The sequence below is a fragment of the Salvelinus alpinus genome, chromosome 3 (assembly GCF_045679555.1).
Source record: "Salvelinus alpinus chromosome 3, SLU_Salpinus.1, whole genome shotgun sequence".
Classification (NCBI taxonomy): domain Eukaryota; kingdom Metazoa; phylum Chordata; class Actinopteri; order Salmoniformes; family Salmonidae; genus Salvelinus; species Salvelinus alpinus.
Genome location: NC_092088.1, coordinates 54,277,164 through 54,297,611, shown reverse-complemented (window position 1 = coordinate 54,297,611; position 20,448 = coordinate 54,277,164). Strand labels below are relative to the sequence as shown.

Below are 20,448 nucleotides of genomic sequence, written 5' to 3'. Positions count from 1 at the left end.
TGAGGTGGAACACATCTCAATTCAAACTGTTCTTAGAAAAAAAAAACTTGTTCGAAAATAATTTGAAATTAACAAGTTGAAAATAGCCTATAAATAAAAACAGGCTGTGTGCCTTGGTTTGAGGGCAGCATGGAATTAAATGTACTGTTGTGCAACAATCACATTCTGGAATGGAGAGAACGTTCTAACATCACTGCATAAAGAAACTCACGCTGGGACGACTGTTAGAGATATTTGGAACTCACGCATGAAAGGGTTAAATCCGTTTTACCAAATTTCTATCAGCATGTTAAATGTGCAACCAGAGGAAAAAAAACTCTGGACCACCTTTACTCCACACACAGAGACACATACAAAGCTCTCCCTCGCCCTCCATTTGGCAAATCTGACCATAATTCTATCCTCCTGATTCCTGCTTACAGGGAAAATTTAAGGCAGCAAGCACCAGTGACTAGATCAATGAAAAATTGGTCAGATGAAACAGATGCTAAGCTACAGGACTGTTTTGCTAGCACAGACTGGAATATGTGCCGAGATTACTCCAATGGCATTAAGGAGTACATCACATCAGTCATTGGCTTCATCAATAAGTGCATCAATGACGTCGTCCCCACTGTGACCGTACATACATACCCCAACCAGAAGCCATGGATTACAGGCAACATCCGCACTGAGCTAAACGGTGGAGCTGCCACTTTCAATGAAGTTATAAGAAATCCCACTATGCCCTCCGACGAACCATCAAACAGGCAAAGCTTCAATGCAGGACTAAGATCGAATCATACTACACCAGCTCTGACGCTCGTCAGATGTGGCAGGGCTTGCCAAGTATTACAGACTACAAAGGGAAGCACAGCCAAGAGCTGCCCAGTGACACGAGCCTACCAGATGAGCTAAAATACTTCTATGCTCACTTTGAGGCAAATAACACTGAAACATGCATGAGAGCACCAGCTGTTCCGGAAGACTGTGTGATCACGCTCTCCACAGCCGATGTGAGTAAGACCTTTAAACAGGTCAACATTCACAAGGCCGCAGGGCCAGATGAATTACCGGGATGTGTACTGCGAGCATGCGCTGACCAACTGGCAAGTGTCTTCACTGACATTTTCAACCTCTCCCTGTCCGAGTCTGTAATACCAACATGTTTTAAGCAGACCACCATAGTGCCTGTGCCCAGGAACACTAAGGTAACCTGCCTAAATGACTACCGACCCGTAGCACTCATGTCTGTAGCCATGAAGTACTTTGAAAGGCTGGTCATGGCTCACATCAACATCATTATCCCATAAATCCTAGACCCACTCCAATTTGCATACCGCCCCAACAGATCCACAGATGATGCAATCTCTATTGCACTCCACACTGCCCTTTCCCACCTGGACAAAAGGAACACCTATGTGAGAATGCTATTCATTGACTACAGCTCAGCGTTCAGCACCATAGTGCCCTCAAAGCTCATCAATAAGCTAAGGACCCTGGACTTCCTGACGGGCTGCCCCCAGGTGATAAGGGTAGGTAGCAACACATCCGCCATGCTGACCCACAGCGCCGTGTGGTGCCAGGACAACAACCTCTCATCCAACGTGATCAAGACAAAGGAGATGATTGTGGACTACAGGAAAAAGAGGACCGAGCACACCCCCATTCTCATCGACAGGGCTGCAGTGGAGCAGGTTGAGAGCTTCAAGTTCCTTGGTGTCCACATCATCAACAAACTGACATGGTCCAAGCACACCAAGACAGTTGGAAAGGGCACGAAAAAACCTACGGAGACTTCCCCCTACGGAGACTGAAATGATTTAGCATGGGTCCTCAGATCCTCAAAAGGTTTTACAGCTGCACCATCGATAGCATCCTGACTGGTTACATCACTGCTTGGTATGGCAACTGCTCGGCCTCCGACCGCAAGGCACTACAGAGGGTAGTGCGTAAGGCACAGTACATCACTGGGGCCAAGATTCCTACAATCCAGGACCTCTAAACCAGGCGGTGTCAGAGGAAGGCCCTAAAAATTGTCAAAGACTCCAGCCACTCTAGTCATAGACTGTTCTCTCTGCTACCGCACGGCAAGCGGTACCGGAGCGCCAAGTCTAGGTCCAAGAGGCTTCTAAACAGCTTCTACCCCCAAGCCATAAGACTCCTGAACACCTAATCAAATGGCTACCAAGACTATTTGCATTGGCCCCCCTCTCTCCCCCTCTTTTACACCGCTGCATAGTCTGCATAGTCACTTTAATAACTCTACCTTCATGTACATATTACCTCAACTAACCGGTGCCCCCGCACATTGACTCTGTACCAGTACCCCCCTGTATATAGTCAGGGGGGTACTGTATAAAAAATACAACTTTTACATTACCGTGTAGTTTATCAATAAATTGGTCTGACGGGGATGTGGACATACTTGGTATACATATCCCGAAAGAAAGAAATGATCTCACTCCAATCCATTTTAATAGAAAGTTAATAAAAATAGATAAGATCTTGCTACCACTTTTGTGAAACATCACAGCACAGTTGAAAAATATATGGCAAATAGAAATCCAATACGGATGGTGTTAAGGTTGAATGAAGCTGAAGGGTGGGACTAATAACAACAAGATAACATGTAAAATATACTGTCTGTAAAATGTACACTACCGTAAAAAAATTGTGGTCACTTACAAATGTCCTTGTTTTTGAAAGAAAAGCACATTTCTTTGTCCATTAAATTGATCAGAAATACAGTGTAGACATTGTTCATGTTGTAAATGACTATTGTAGCTGGAAACGGCTGATTTTTTATGGAATATTTACGTAGGCATACAGTGGCCCATGATCAGCAACCATCACTCCTGTGTTCCAATGGCATGTTGTGTTAGTTTATCCAAGTTTATCATTGTAAAAGGCTAATTGATCATTAGAAAACCCTTTTGCAAATATGTTAGCATAGCTGAAAACTGTTGTGCTGTTTAAGGAGCAATAAGACTGGCCTTCTTTAGAGTAGTTGAGTATCTGGAGCATCAGCATTTGTGGGCTCGATTACAGGCTCAAAATGGCTAGAAACAATTAACTTTATTCTGTTACTCGTCAGTTTATTCTTCTTCTGAGAAATGAAGGCTATTGCATGCAAGAAATTGCCAAGAAACTGAAGATCTCGTACAACGCTGTGTACTACTCCTTTCTCAAAACAGAATAGAAAGAGGAGTGGGAGCCCCCGGTGCACAACTGAGCAAGAGGACAAGTGCATTAGAGTGTCTAGTTTCAGAAACAGACGCCTCACAAGTCCTCAACTGGCAGCTTCATTAAATAGTACCCGCAAAACACCAGTCTCAACGTCAACAGTGAAGAGGCAACTCCGGGATGCTGGCCTTCTAGGCAGAGTTGCAAAAAAAACGCCATCTCTCAGACTGGCCAATAAAAATAAAAAATGAAGATGGGCAAAAGCGCACAGACACTAGACATAGGAACTCTGCCTAGAAGGCCAGCATCCCTTCACTGTTAAATTAGCTAAAGCTATTTACTTTAACTTTGGACATTTCTGTATTGTTCAGCTTCAGACAAAAGCTAATATTTGACTTAAAACTATTTTTTGTATTAATTAGACCATATATATAACCCCGTAGGTTATAGAAAAGAGCAAAACTCAATCTTTTCTACCTCCAGGTTATGGAACATTTGCTCTTTGAATATTTTGTCCAGTAGGTTTTAACAAGGAGAACGCTACAGTAGCCGATACAACATCTCCTTTATGATGCTTGGTAGATGCACATACAGATAGATGTAGAACCTTCATTTGATCACCCTGTTGCAGGAGAACTTTGAGGTTTAAAAAGGCTTCTGATGTTTCTACTTTGAAATTTCACAATTGATTTTGTATGGACCACTATAAAAATGTCCATTCATTATAATCCTCATAATAATTTACATTTCCTGTTGTTGCAGGATTATTTTCCTGATGTAACAAACTGCTCAAATGAAGACAGGTACTACATTGGTACTTCAATTTGTGGTGTTTCCAGTCACAGCCCAATCATTGTCTACTCCCTCTGATGTATTCTTCCCAATCATATATAAAACATATGGCTATATCATATATCACGGTTGTGAGTGTGGTTCTCTAAGCTTGGTCACATGTGCTATGATGAATAATGCTCTGCTGTGTTCTGTATCTAGGCCGAATGATGCAAAGAGAGAGTATTGAATTTTTCATGTGGGCCAAAAACAGCCCTGGCGAGGCACTCAGTACAGAGTCACACGGAGGAGAGAACAACATCCTCCCCCAGTAGCCAGAGCCAGGCCACAGCCATATGTGTGTGTGTGACTGTGAATGACTCTGTGTGTGTGTGTGTGTGTGTGTGTGTGTGTGTGTGTGTGTGTGTGTGTGTGTGTGTGTGTGTGTGTGTGGTGTGTGTGTGTGTGTGTGTGTGTGCACGCGTGCGTGCGTGCATGCATGTCTGTGTGTGTGCCTCATGGGCACACAAATCCAAAAGAATAAATGCTTTGCAAAATCGAATGCTTCTAACCGAAAGAGTCACCGTACCTTGATACTTAAAACATATATCGATACTGTCATTAAAAACTTCTTAAGGCTAGGGGATCCGCTCGACAACATCCGCTGAAAAGGCAGAGCGCGAAATATATATATTTTTTGTTGTTGAAATATTTAACTTTCATACATTCACAAGTGCAATACACCATATTAAAGCTTAACTTCTTGTTAATCTACCCACCGCGTCCGATTTCAAAAAGGCTTTACAGCGAAAGCACACCATATTATTATGTTAGGTCAGAGCCTAGTCACAAAAAACATACAGCCATTTTCCAGCCAAAGAGAGGAGTCACAAAAAGCAGAAATAGAGATAGAATTAATCATTAACCTTTGATGATCTTCATCAGATGGCACTCATAGGACTTCATGTTACACAATACATGTATGTTTTGTTCGATAAAGTTCATATTTATATCCAAAAATCTCATGTTCAGTAATGTTGTGCCTCGAAAACATCCGGCGAATTTGCAGAGAGCCACATCAATTTACAGAAATACTCAACATAAACTTTGATAAAAGGTTCAAGTGTTATGCACAGAATTAAAGCTATACTTCTCCTTAATGCAACCGCTGTGTCAGATTTCAAAAAAGCTTTACGGAAAAAGCACACCATTCAATAATCTGAGTACAGCGCTCAGACACAAAAACAAGCCATACAGATACCCGCCATGTTGTGGAGTCAGTAAAAGTCAGAAATAGCGTTATACATATTCACTTACCTTTGATGATCTTCATCAGAATGCACTCCCAGGAATCCCAGTTCCACAATAAATGTTTGTTTTGTTCGATAAAGTCCATAATTTATGTCCAAATACCTCCTTTTTTTAGCGCGTTTAGTTCACAAATCCAAACTCATGAGGCACGGGCAAGTCCAGGCGAAAGTTCCGACGAATAGTCCAAAAAGTTATATTACAGTTCGTAGAAACATGTCAAACGATGTATAGAATCAATCTTTAGGATGTTTTTAACATAAATCTTCAATAATGTTTCAATAATGACAATTCCTTTGTCTTTAGAAATGCAATGGAACGCAGGTTGCTCTCACGGTAACGCGCATGACCAGGTCATGCAGACACCTGATTGAAACAGCTCTTATTCTCTCCCCCTTCACAGTAGAAGCCTGAAACAAGGCTGATCGTGCTCTAATGACTACTTGTGGCAGACCGGGCACTTGCAGGCTGACTTCGGTAGTCAGTTGAACGGTGTTTCCTCCGACACATTGGTGCAGCTGGCTTCCAGGTTAAACGAGTGGGTGTTAAGAAGCGGGCTTTGACGGGCCATGTTTTGGAGGACGAATGACTCACCCTTCGCCTCTCCCGAGCCTGTTGGGGAGTTGGAGCGATGAGACAAGATTGTAATTGGATCGCAATTGAATATTGTAACGGTGGTCCTCCTCCTCTTCAACCGAAAAGGAGGAGTATTGAGGGAACCAAGGCGCAGCGGGTTGTGAACACATAATATTTATTAAAGACAAGACGAAAACACGAACTTCACTATAAACTAACAAAACAACAAACGGAGTAGACAGACCTGAACGACGAACTTACATTAAACACGAGAACGCACGAACAGGGAAAATAGCCTACACATAAAATGACGATGTACAACACAAACCGAACAGTCCCGTATGGTGCGACAAACACTGACACAGGAGACAACCACCCACAACGAACACTGTGAAACAACCTACCTAACTATGACTCTCAATTAGAGGAACGCCAAACACCTGCCTCTAATTAAGAGCCATACCAGGCAACCCTTAAACCAACATAGAAACAGAAAACATAGAATGCCCACCCAAACTCACGTCCTGACCAACTAACACATACAACAAACTAACAGAAATAGGTCAGGAACGTGACAAATATCACGAAACTGGGGAGAAAAAGGGGGTATAAAATGATAATGATATTACTACACAGATCATACACATAACATTAGCTAGCGAGCTAACAGTACGCTTTAACTTGCAATGAAAACAACTTTCTGACAAAATTAGAAACGTATAATATCTGAAAATGTAGCTAGACTCTTACCTGTATACATGGATGAACGCTTGGTTGCCCTTAGTTTGAAGATGTAATCCGGAGAAGGTGTTTTATACAACAGCCTTCTGTGTTCTCTTTTGGACTCTCTCCACATTTGGCAATCATCTCTGCTTCCAACGTGCATTCTATTGATTTCAAAACTTGGTAAACTTCTTCCGTGACAACGACACCATTTCTTCCCCACAACTGTCATCAGAAGACTCTACAATGTTTGGTTCAATGAAAATGTTTTTACCTAAATCAGGGATTTCCTCATTGTCTGATTCATTTTTTGAAAAAAAATGATTTTCTCCCCCCACACCAGACACGATCAAGACACACAGGTTGAAATATCAAAACAAACTCTGAACCAATTATATTAATTTGGCGAAAGGTCAAAAAGCATTAAACATTTATGGTGATTTAGCTAGCTAGCTTGCTGTTGCTAGCTAATTTGTCCTGGGATATAAACATTGGGTTGTACCTGAAATGCACAAGGTCCTCTACTCCGACAATTAATCCACAGATAAAATGGTAAACCGAATTCCTTTCTCGTCATCTCTCGTCCTTCCTCAGACTTCTTTTTTACTTCTTTGTACTTTATATGGTGGTTGGCAACCAACTTTACGGTGCATTACTACAACCGTCAGTTCATCTATCAATCACCCACATGTGTATATGCTCCTAAAAAACAATGAGGAGATGGCGAGGCCGGACCCGCAGCATGTTGAGCGTCACAAATAGAACATATTTATATTTTAGTGCCTGGCCACGCAGACGCTCGCTGAGGCGCGTAAGCAGTAATGATATTGCAAAACAATAAACATTTGACAGGATTTATTGTTTAGATCCCCACCGACCATTTCACACATTCTTTATGCTAGAAATATTGTTTCAATGTCCAATCTTTTGATGTTAAAGTTTTGGCAGAGTCTCTCTCTACACACAAAGGATTTTTTTACTTCTCCATACTGCAGTGCAAGAGAGAGAGAGTTTAGGACCGGTCGTTAAGTCATAAAATCATTGAGGAACATGTAACTTGTTTTCAGAAGAAAGCCACATTCAATTTCCTTATGTTGGGGACTTTCATCAAGGTAAGTGTTTCTTGGTGTAATGTCATCCCCAGGCTATTGCTCACACAGCACATAAAAGCCTGGGATAACAACCATTCATAGTTGGCCTTAGTGGGAGTGACCATAGAATTCTATGGGAGTGACCTTACTAAGTGAAGTATTTGTCATCAGGCTATGTCCTTTGTTAGCAAAAACATTCTCCCTGGTCATCACTAGTTAACACAGCCACAAAGTCATCATTATGGCTGAACCCTGCCTATTTCCACAATTTCTCATCTGTCATTTTATTTTAAACCTAACCCTAACATGTCTGGGAACAAGATTAGGTGTAATGTGACTAACATGACTTCACTTTAGAATGTGTGCCGTCCTTCAGCACAACATCTCACCCTTTATAAAGCACATGTTTATATCATATTCGACATAGAGGGTTATGTCACATTTTACATTGGCGATTATGTCACAGTTATGCCACATATATGCACGCTTTATAAACCATGACATACAGTTATATATGCTTTGTAAGACATGCATGTAGTTATTATGAAGGCTTTATGAAGCCTTTATAAGCTGAATGGCATTTAAAGTAAGAACTAAATTAAGTGCTTGAAAAAGTCCCTGACAGTCCTTGAATTTGACTTGCCAATGTCTGTATGAACCCTGCCTGAAGGATGTATAGTCCTAGGCCTATGTTGTTGTATAGCTGGAGTTATGGGTCAATTTGCAAATATTTATACTTCTATTCCTGTAAGTACACATGTGGAACTGCATGAAAATCCTTTTGTTTAAAACCATTTTCAAACGTTAATCCCAATGTCAGACATTTGCACCATTATTTATAGAAAGACCCATGTGTTAATTAATTGTACACTATGTTATTGATTTGTTGATTGATGAGGGCATAATGTGTATGCAGGTCATTATGTAGGAAAAAGTCTAGGTTTGTCTTCGTCACACTAATACAGCTGTGGAAAATGTATCTTGTCTACAGATACTACAGTGAATCATCAGCTGGTTATCAGGTCTATTCAGGCCCTTGCAGTTGTACATATGAAACCGAGTGAAGAGCTGTGAAGTGCCAAGCTCCCCAAGCAGCAATCAGTGAGAGGCTCATTAATTGGAAGATCAGAGGAACCTTTGTGTGAAGCCCTTTGTGTGTTATGTAGGCCAGCGGAAATGACTACCAACTGGGCACACCATGTCATTTCAACGTGGGTAATTGGGTAATATTTGGTTGAGACATTGATCGATGAGATTACAACCTGTATTCACCCACTCAAAAAGGCAGCCAAAAATTTGTTCAATTTCCAATGTGTTATCACTATGCTTTCAACCATTTAAAAGCACAATTTTCCAATGAAAAACAATGTCTCATTTTTTATTTAGTTGTCACTCAAATGTCTATCCCTGTGCTTTGAACCATTTAAAAGCACAGCAAAGTTCAAATGGGAATATAATGTCAGATATTTTGTTTATTTATACGACAGATTAAAGTGTTATCTCTGTGCTTAATCTAATAGCAGAACCAAATGACCTGGATTGCAGTTGAGATTACATTAAATGTACATGGTACAAGTGATCAATGCTGTTCAACACTCTGCACAGATTATTGAGCTATTTTAAAGATCTCCACAGACCTGCCACAACCTATGCATTATATCTTGAACATGCACACTTTATATGATTACATAAGAAGACATTTATAGTTACGGTAACTTCAAAATGTGGCCATGGACGTCTTACTCATTTTAAGTTTGAATGTTACATTAGTTTGTAAAATAGCCTTAACTTTAGGCTATTTACTCTATTACAAAAGCAATACTGATTGACAATGCAACCAAATATTAACATTAAAAGGAGATGTATCGACTGCTTGGATAGTTTCATCATCATTATAAATAATAAAAGAAAACAGGTATGGAGAGCCTTTACACAGGAAATGAACGCAAAAAAAGAAACGTCTCTTTTTCAGGACCCTGTCTTTCAAAGATAATTTGTAAAAATCCAAATAACCTCACAGATCTTCATTGTAAAGGGTTTAAACACTTTTCCCATGCTTGTTCAATGAACCATAAACAATTAATGAACATGCACCTGTGGATCGGTCGTTAAGACACTAACAGCTTACAGAAGATAGGCAATTAAGGTCACAGTTATGAAAACTTAAGACACTAAAAAGGCCTTTCTACTGACTCTGAAAAACACCAAAAGAATGATACCCAGGGTCCCTGCTCATCTGCGTGAAAGTGCCTTAGGCATGCTGCAAGGAGGCATGAGGACTGCAGATGTGGCCAGGGCAATAAATTGCAATGCCCGTACTATGAGACACCTAAGACAGCGTTACAGGGAGACAGGGTGGACAGCTGATCGTCCTCGCAGTGGCAGACCACGTGTAACAACACCTGCACAGGATCGGTACATCCAAACATCACACCTGCGGCACAGGTACAGGATGGCAACAACAACTGCCCGAGTTACACCAGGAATGCACAATCCCTCCATCAGTGATCAGACTGTCCGCAATAGGCTGAGAGAGGCTGGACTGAGGGCTTTAGGCCTGTTGTAAGGCAGGTCCTCACCAGACATCATTGGCAACAATGTCGCCTATCGGCACAAACCTACCGTCGCTGGACCAGACATGACTGGCATAAAGTGCTCTTCACTGACGAGTCGCGGTTTTGTCTCACCAGGGGTGATGGTTGGATTTGCGTTTATTGGTGAGGGAATGAGCGTTACACCGAGGCCTGTACTCTGGAGCGGGATCGATTTGGAGGTGGAGGGTCCATCATGGTCTGGGGTGGTGTGTCACAGCATCATCGGACTGAGCTTGTTGTCATTGCAGGCAATCTCAACGCTGTGCGTTACAGGGAAGACATCCTCCTCCCTCATGTGGTACCCTTCCTGCAGGCTCATCCTGACATGACCATCCAGCATGACAATGCCACCAGCCATACTGCTAGTACTGTGCGTGATTTCCTGCAAGACAGGAATGTCAGTGTTCTGCCATGGCCAGCAAAGAGCCCGGATCTCAATCCCATTGAGCATATCTGGTACCTGTTGGATTGGAGGTTGAGGGCTAGGGCCATTCCCCCCAGAAATGTCCGGGAACTTGCAGGTGCCTTGGTGGAAGAGTGGGGTAACATCTCACAGCAAGAACTGGCAAATTTGGTGCAGTCCATGAGGAGGATATGTACTGCAGTACTTAATGCAGCTGGTGGCCACACCAGATACTGACTGTTAATTTTGATTTTGACCCCCCTTTGTTCAGGGACACATTATTCCATTTCTGTTAGTCACATGTCTGTGGAACATGTTCAGTTTATGCCTCAGTTGTTGAATCTTGTTATGTTCATACACATATTTACACAAAGAAATGCAGTTGACAGTGAGAGGACGTTTCTTTATTTGGTGAGTTTACATTGACATACCCTGACCAGGTGAAAGCTATGATCCCTTATTGATGTCACTTATTAAATCCACTTCCATCAGTATAGATGAAGGGGAGGAGACAGGTTAAAGGAGGATTTTTAAGCCTTGAGACAATTGAGACATGGATTGTGTATGTGTTGCCATTCAGATGATGAATGGGCAAGACAACATATTTAAGTGCATTTGAATGGGGTATGTGTCAAGAACTGCAATGCTGCTTTGTTTTTCAGCTCAACAGTTTCCTGTGTGGGGGGTCGGGGGACTGTGATGACAAAGGTCCATTCATACCATGGCACTTTGAGATTTATTTTAAACTGCAAAACCCTTACGCACCACTGCACTTTATATACCAGGGTTGGCTGGCCTTCTCTAGTCACTCGTAGGCTCAGTCACTGGTATACTTTTATTTACAAAGCCATTTTGGGTTTACTACCTTTTTATTTGGGCATTTTTATTGTTCAGAAATGTGGTGGGTACTCTCTTCGTTCGCTAGACTTTATCCTGCTAACTGTTCCAAATATCCGAACTGAATTTGGTAAAAGGTCTTTTATGTACTCTGCGCCATCGTCTTGGAACGCCTTACAAAATAATTTTAAACTGGAAGAACTTGTCCCGGTTGGTGTTTTTAAATCACTGATGAAGGATTTTGAGGCTGATTCCCTGACCTGTCAATGTTTTTAATTTGCTGTTTTTGATATTGTTATACTCTTGTGAATTCAATGGTTTTTACTAGATTACTTGTAGTTTTTCATGTCTGTCTGTAATTTTTGTAATGACTTGGTGCTGCCTATCTTGGCCAGGACGCTCATGAAAAAGAGATTTTAAATCTCAATGAGCCCTTCCTGGTTAAATAAAGGTTAAATAAAAATAAATAAAATAAATAGTGACCATGTGCTAGGCTCCAGGTTTAAACATCTACAAATGGTCTGCATTCCATAATGATTAAAATAGGCTACATGTCCCAAATGATTGCACAACTTGTAACACGTTAGCCTAATATGATCTACTATTGCTTGCAGCCCTCAGGAATAACCACACGAACGTGACAGAGGAAAGAATGGAATGATGCAACATTTAAGGAAACGAAAACTAAAGTGACAGTTATAAATGTATGTGGGTATAGCTGACGGTGGCTACCGATAGTCGCTAATATTTAACACCATACAAATTATAAAATAATACCCTGAAAGTCTGGCCATATAATTAAACCATTCAACTTGGTAGGTTGTTGCTATAGTCATTTGTGCATGGCCTATAGCGTGGGTCTACAAATTTCATGGCATCCCTAGCTGCGTCCTCAGAGCATGCGCAGACCAGCTGGCTGAAGTGTTTATAGACATATTTAATCTCTCCCTATCCCAGTCTGTTGTCCCCACATGCTTCAAGATGTCGACCATTGTTCCTTTACCCAAGAAAGCAAAGGTAACTGAACCAAATGACTATCACCCCGTAGCACTCACTTCTGTCGTCATGAAGTGCTTTGAGAGACTAGTCAAGGATCATATCACCTCTACCTTACCTGAAACCCTAGGCCAACTTCAATTTGCTTACCGCCCCAACAGATCCACAGATGATGCAATCTCCATCTCACTGCACACTGCTCTATCCCATCTGGACAAGAGGAATACATATGTAAGAATGCTGTTCATTGACTATAGCTCAGCATTCAACACCATAGTACCCTCCATGCTCATCATTAAGCTCGAGCCCCTGCGTCTGAACCCCGCCCTGTGCAACTGGGTCCTGGACTTCCTGACGGGCCGCCCCCAGGTGGTGAAGGTAAGACACAACCTCCACTTCGCTGATCCTCAACACTGGGGCCCCACAAGGATGCGTGCTCAGCCCCCTCCTGTACTCCTTGTTCACCCATGACTGTGTGGCCACGCAGGCGTCCAACTCAATCATCAAGTTTGCAGATGACACAACAGTTGTAGGCCTGATTACAAAAAATTACGAGACAGCCTACAGGGAGAAGGTGAGGGCCCTGGGAGTATGGTGCCAGGAAAATAACCTCTCACCCAATGTCAACAAAACAAAGGAGCTGATCGTGGACTTCAGGAAAGAGCAGAGTGAGCACCCCCCTAACCACATCAACGGGACCTCAGTGGAGAAGGTGGAAAGCTTCAAGTTCCTCGGCGTACATATCACTGACAAACTGAAATGGTCCACCCACACAGACAGTGTGGTGTAGAAGGCGCAACAGCGCCTCTTCAACCTCAGGAGGCTGAAGAAATTTGGCTTGGCACCTAAAACCCTCACAAACCTTTACAGATACACAATTGAGAGCATCCTGTCGGGCTCTATCACGAATAGGGTCCAGTATGCAGCTTGAAGGTTTAGAGGCCATGACTATTTTCATGAATGTGTCAAGAGAAATATGATAAACTTGAGTGTCTCCATTGATCCTAGGTCCTGGCAGTGTTGTGCAGACTCAGGACAACTGAGCTTTGGAGAAATACGCAGATTCAAAGAGTCCGTAATTTGCTTTCTATTGATCATTATCTTTTTTTTCGGGAAGTTAATGAATTCATCACTGTTGAATTCATCACTGTTTTTTCACAGTGTTTGCAACTACTGTCTCTTATGACCGAAAAGAGCTTCTGGACAACAGGACAGCAATTACTCACCTTGAATTGGACGGAGAATTTGTCTTTAATGAGTCGGACAAGAGGGATTTATTCCAGACACCCAACAAGGCCCTCATCCTCGTAATTCGCAGGAGAAAGAGACCGAAATATCGCGGAAGGAGATCGGGGTGCCTGGTAAGGAGCCGGCGACGAGTGGCTAATCTGCCTTTGCCATCAGTTATATTGGCCAACGTACAATCGCTGGATAATAAAGTGGACGAACTACAATACATCCTACAAACGGGACATTAAAAACTGTAATATCTTATGTTTCACAAGTCGTGGCTGAACGACGACATGAATAACATTTAGCTGGCGGGTTATACACTGTGTCAGCAGGATAGAACAGCAGCCTCTGGTAAGACAACAGCTGGTGCATGATATCTAAGAAAGTCTCAAGGTTTTGCTCGCCTGAGGTAGAGTATCTCATGATAATCAATCAAATGTATTTATAAAGCCCTTTTTACATCAGCCGATGTCACAAAGTGCTATACAGAAACCCAGCCTAAAACCCAAACAGCAAGAAATGCAGATGTAGAAGCACGGTGGCAAGGAAAATCTCCCTAGAAAGGTAGGAACCTAGGAAGAAACCTAGAGAGGAACCATAAGCTGTAGATCTACCAAGAGAGTTTTCATCTATATTCTTCGTAGCTGTCTATTTACCACCACAAACTGATGTTGGCACTAAGGCCACACTCAATAAGCTGTATACGGCCATAAGCAAACAGGAAAACACTCATCTAGAGGTGGCTCTCCTAGTGGCCGGGGACTTTATTGCAGGGAAACTTAAATCCGTTTTACCTAATTTCAACCAGCATGTTAAATTTGCAACCAGAGGGAAAAAAACTTTAGACCACCTTTACTTCACACACAGAGACGCGAACAAAGCTCTCCCTTGCCCTCCATTTAGCAAATCTGACCATAATTCTATCCTGAATTCTGCTTACAAGCAAAAACTAAAGCAGGAAGCACTAGTGACTCGGTCAATAAAAAAGGGGTCAGATGAAGCAGATGCCAAGGTACAGGGCTGTTTTGTTAGCACAGAGTGGAATATGTTCCCGGGATTCTTCCGATGGCATTGAGGAGTACACCACATCAGTCACTGGCTTCATCAATAAGTGCATCAATGACGTTGTCCCCTCAGTGACTGTATGTACATACCCCAACCATAAGCCATAGATTACAGTCAACGTCCGCACTGAGCTAAAGGGTAGAGCTGCCGCTTTCAAGGAGCGGGACTCTAACCCGGAAGCTTATAAGAAATCCCGCTATGCACTCAAACGAACCATCAAACAGGCAAAGCATCAATACAGGACTAAGATCGAATCGTACTACACAGACTCCGACATTCGTCGGACGTGGCAGGGCTTGCAAACTATTACAGACTACAAAGGGAAGCACAGCTGCGAGCTGCCCAGTGACAAGAGCTTACCAGACAAGCTAAATTATTTCTATGTTTGCTTCGAGGCAAGTAATACTGAACCATGCATGAGAGCATCAGCTGTTCTGGACGACTGTGTGAGTAAGACCTTTAAACAGGTCAGCATTCACAAGACCGCAGGGCCAGACAGATTACCAGGACATGTACTCCCAGCATTTGCTGACCAACTGGCAAGTGTCTTCACTGACATTTTCAACCTCTACCTGTCTGAGTATGTAATATCAATATGTTTCAAGCAGACCACCATAGTCCCTGTGCCCAAGAACACTAAGGTAACCTGCCTAAATGACTACCGACCCTTAACACTCACATGAGGAATAACAATATCCCTATACTCTCTACACCTGCCGGTTTTAGCCTTAGCCAGCACCCTCTTCAGATTAGCCTTTATTTCGGTAGCCCTGCCCTTTGGTAAACAGTGTATGATTGCTGGATGATTACTGTGGGTAATGGAGTCACCAATGACTAGGGGTTTTCAATTTGCCAGAGCTAATGGTGGGAGGCTTGGGCGGCTCAGACCCTGTAATGGGTGGAGGAGAGACCAGAGAAGGCTCGGCCTCTGACTCCGACTCATTGCTTAATGGGGAGAACTGGTGGAAAGTTTCTGACGGCTGAATGAGCGACACCGGTTGAGCATGCCGACAGCATTTCCTTCCAGAAGCCTTGAGAAAATTGTCTGGCTGTGGGGACTGTGCGAGGGGATTTATACTGCTATCTGTATTTACTGGCGGCACAGACTCTGTTTCATACTTTCTTACACTTAAATTACCGTTGCCTAATGATTGCATCTGAAGCTGGGCTTGTAGCATGGCTATCCTCACCATATGGAGACAGTTATAGAAAGTAAAAACCATAAAGTTGGCAGGTAGCCAAGTATCAACAAAGTAGCAACAAACAGCACAGCAGCACAGAGAAGTGAAATAAAAAAGTGAATGCAGCGATCAGGTTGGTTCCACCATGCTAATCATAGCCACCATTGATAATGTAATCAGTACTCTGTGTGTGTGTTTGTGTGTGACCGACCAGTATCTTTGATGAGGGCACAGAAGATGATCTACGCTGCCATGCCCATCAATGGGGTGCTGGCAAAGACCTTACCACCATCCTCACCTCTTGCCTACTCACCAACGGTCGTCGATGGGGAGACCAGAATTAGGTAGGTTTAGTCTGACCTGTTCAAACATCAAGATAGTATATGTTCATTAGTCAGATATCACCTATCCTAATTGCCATTGGTATTACAACATTGACTGTGTATGTGTTCACAGATGCGTCAATGGAGCCAGCACTTGGATACTTGCAAGATGATGTGATGGAGTCCTGACCGACAGACAGGCTTGATGCTGATGTCTCTGAATGGAGAAAGGCCTTGCACTCAACACATCCCCAATGTGGGACTGAAGGTGATTACTAATAATACAGTACATCAGAAATGTCCAGTATTTGCAACACCTTTTCCATTCCTTGTGTCACTGATGAACTCTGCCTCAACTCTGCCTATTTTTACAGATGGATAGGGCTGTAGATGCTTTTGCCAGACGCCATCCTCGGTTGTTTGATGGGGAGACAGATCGGTTTTATCTGACCTGTTCAAACTTCAACATAGTACCTGTTTGTGTGTCAGATATGACCTATACTAACTGCCATTGGTAATAGAACAGTGAGTGTATGTGTTCACAGAAACATGTATGGAACCAGCACATAGAGACTTGATGATGTGATGAAGTCCAGACTGACAGACGGGCTTGATACTGATGTATGTAAATGGAAAGAGACCTGGCACTCGGCATTAAAATTTTACTAGACACAATTTTTACTTGTATTGTCTTTTTTCAATTATTGAATTGAATGGTTTCAGTCAATATGGGGAGGGAGAACCCTGTCCATTCTACACCCGGATCAGGGAACTCCTGTTGTATACAAATTAAATCAAATGGTATTTGTCACATGCTTTGTAAACAACAGGTGTAGACTAACAGTGAAATGCTTACTTACAGGCCCTTCCCAACAATGCAGAGATAAGAAACTAGAAATAACAGAAAAATAGACAAATTATAATAGAATAAATACACAATGAGTAACGATAACTTGGCTATACCAGTACCGAGTCGATGTGCAGGGGTATGAGGTAATTGAGGTAGATATGTACATACAGGTAGGGATAAAGTGAATAGGCAACATAATAGTAACAGTAACAACAGCAAATGTGATGAGCCAAAAGAGTTAGTGCAAAAAGTGTCAATGCAGATAGTCTGGGTAGCTATTGGTTACCTATTTAACTATTTAGCAGTCTTATTTACTTAACCTTTATTTAACCAGGTAAAAAGCCCATTGAGACCCAGAGTCTCTTTTTCAAGGGAGACCAGGCCAAGAAGGCAGCAACAATCAATACATTACATAATTAAAACATACAACAATACAATACAACAACATGATCCAGCCTTAAAAAGCATTTACGCTCCTCTGTAACAGAGTCTCCCATCAATATTTGTTATTAATTCAGTGGCACTATCATATCCAGATGAAGCATGTATTGTATACTATTCCATGCGTCTGGTGCACAAGAAGAGAAGGCAGTCTTGCCTAATACTGTGAATGTCCTGGGGACTTTAAGTAGCAACCTCCTAGCAGACCGGGTATGGTAACTGCTGGTGGTGAAGGAGACCAGACTACAGAGGTAAAGAGGGAGTTTACACAAACGGGCTTTGTAGATGAACACATACAAATGTATCTTTCTGTGCATATAAAGTGAGGTCCAACCTACCATTTAGTACAATGTGCAATGGTGGGGGAGTGACTTGGCATTTGTAATAAAGCGCAAGGATGCATGATGAACAGAGTCCAGTCTCTTTAAGACAGAGGAGGTTGCATATATATACAACAAGTCACCATAATCAATTACAGAGAGAAAAGTAGCCTGAACAAGCTTCTTTCAAGCCATAAGCGGGAAGAAAGCCTTATTACGAAAATAAAACCCAATTTCAATTTAAGCTTTGTCACAAGATTATCCACATGAACTTTAAAGGACAACTTGTCATCCAACCAAATACCTAGGTATTTGTAGGATGACACTTTTTCCATGGATAAGCCACCAGATGTGAAAATGCTAACGTTCTCTGACAGAGTTCTAGCTCTGATAAAGGTCATGATTTTAGTTTTTTTGTACATTCAAGACCATTTTGAGACTATAAAGGGAGGCCTGCAGTGACTGAAAAACAGTCTGGAGCTCTTCAACAGCCTGAACCAGAGAAGGAGCACATGAAAATATGACTTATAGCTTGGAGATAGAATCTGTTCAGGGTCCTGTTCGTTCTAGATGTGGTGCATCGGTACTGCTTTTCGTGCGGTAGCAGAGATAACAGTCTATAACTTGGGTGGCTGCAGTCTTTGAACATTTGTAGGGCCTTCCTCTGGACATTGCCTGGTATAGAGGTCCTGGATGGCAGGGAGCTCGGCTCTTCTCCTGAGGGGGAAGAAGTGTTGTCGTGCCCTCTTATAGACTGTGTTGGTGTGTGTAGACTATGATAATTTCTTAGTGATGTGGACACTCGACTTGCTCCACTACAGCCCCGCTGATGTGGGTGGGGGCGTGATCGGCCCATTTCCTGTAGTCCACGATCAGCTCCTTTGTCTTGCTGACGTTGAGGGAGAGGTTGTTTTCCTGGCACCACACTGCCAGGTCTCCAACCTTCTCCCGGGAGGCTGTCTCATCGTCAGTGGTGATCAGGCATACCACCGTCGTGTTGTGGGCAAACTTAATGATGGAGTTGGCGTCGTGCCGCCATGCAGTTGTGGGTGAACAGGGAGTACAGGAAGGGACTAAGCATGCACCACCCTCACCACCAGGGGTAGCCCGTCAGGAAGTCCAGGATCCAGTTGCAAAGGGAGATGTTTAATCTCAGGGTCCTTAGCTTAGTGATGAGCTTGGAGGGCACTATGGTGTTGAATGCTGAGCTGTAGTCAATGAACAGAATTCTCACGTAGGTGTTCTTTTTGTCCAGGTAGGAAATGGCAGTGTGGAGTGCAATAGAGATTGTGTCATCTGTGGATCTGTTGTGGCGGTATGCGAATTGGAGTGGGTCCAGGGTGTCTGGGATGATGGTGTTGATGTGAGCCATTGACAGCCTTTCAAAGCATTTCATGGCTACAGATGTGAGTGCTATGGGGCGATAGTCATTTAGACAAGTTACCTTGGCATTCTTGGGCACAGGGACTATGCTGGTCTGCTTGAACATTTTTGGTATTACAGACTGGGTCAAGGGAGGTTGAAAATGTCAGTGAAGATACTTGCCACCTGGTCAATGCATGCTCTGAGTACGCGTCCTGGTAATTTGTCTGGGCCTGCGGCCTTGTGAATGTTTTTTAATTTTTTTATTTCACCTTTATTTAACCAGGTAGGCCAGTTGAGAACAAGTTCTTACCCACATCAGCTATGGAGAGCGTGATCACACAGTCGTCCGTCGGGCTGGTGCTCTCATGCATGGCTCAGTGTTGCTAGCCTTGAAGTGAGAATAGAAGGTATTTAACGGGACACCACACAGGAAGGTATGACCACTCTGAAGGTATGACCACAAGGTAGAACCATTAGCAATAGACAAAATGCAGATAGGCACAGTATCTGTATCGGCTGGGAATGAGAATGAAAGGTGAAAGGTGCACATTGTTATATTAGCAGAAACTGTTTCTACGTTATTATGTAAAGGTTTGTTTATTCTATATGGATTTGTTGCTACATTTGAAAGTTATCAAAACACTTGGTTTAGAATACATAAATTCAGTAATTCAGTAATCATATGACTCTGTAGGCTACTGACCTATTCAAAGCTTCCTCCGGCATCTCACTGTACATCTGCCTGTAGTTATTGAACTCAACCTGCAGGAGGTTTGTTTGTTGTGATTGAGTGGGGGGAAACAGCAGTGGGCAATATTCTGACAGATGAGTGTGTGTCGGTGGTGGCAAGAACACACCCAAGAAACACCCACATCAAACCACACCCCCGAGCCAACTCACATTTGGCTTCTGTCATGGCCGCCAGCATTTCTCGAGGAGCAAGCCAAAAAAAAGTCAAATCAGCAGGTGCAGTTCCTTTTTAATGGTGAAACTGCCATGTCCGTTTGCAATATTACTACAACAAAGAAGTTACTGCAAACCACAATTGTTTTTATTTATACGTGAGACAGCATTGCAAGTGCGATGGAACAGCAGAATATGTACAGCTTTTTTCTTACAGTGCAGTGCTCCCCATCTCCGCTCTGCTTCTGCTTTGTCAACAAAACAATAACAATGCCATGAGGCAGACAGTGGCACTGCTTCCCC

The 20,448-nt window shown here is 42.7% G+C and overlaps 1 protein-coding gene across 4 annotated transcripts in view; it reads left to right on the top strand.

Annotated features, from left to right (window-relative positions):
* The window catches only part of LOC139570963 (regulator of G-protein signaling 7), a 118,454-nt gene that overhangs the window by 19,555 nt on the left and 78,451 nt on the right, over positions 1-20,448 (top strand). The window contains exons 3-4 of one of the 4 annotated variants that reach the window (XM_071393339.1): positions 16,158-16,287; positions 16,400-16,534. The exons of the other annotated variants lie outside the window; for them this stretch is intronic. Coding sequence (XP_071249440.1) covers positions 16,472-16,534 — 63 coding nt within the window. The 5' untranslated portion in view covers positions 16,158-16,287; positions 16,400-16,471. The remainder of the gene's footprint in view (positions 1-16,157; positions 16,288-16,399; positions 16,535-20,448) is intronic. 4 annotated transcript variants of the gene reach the window in all.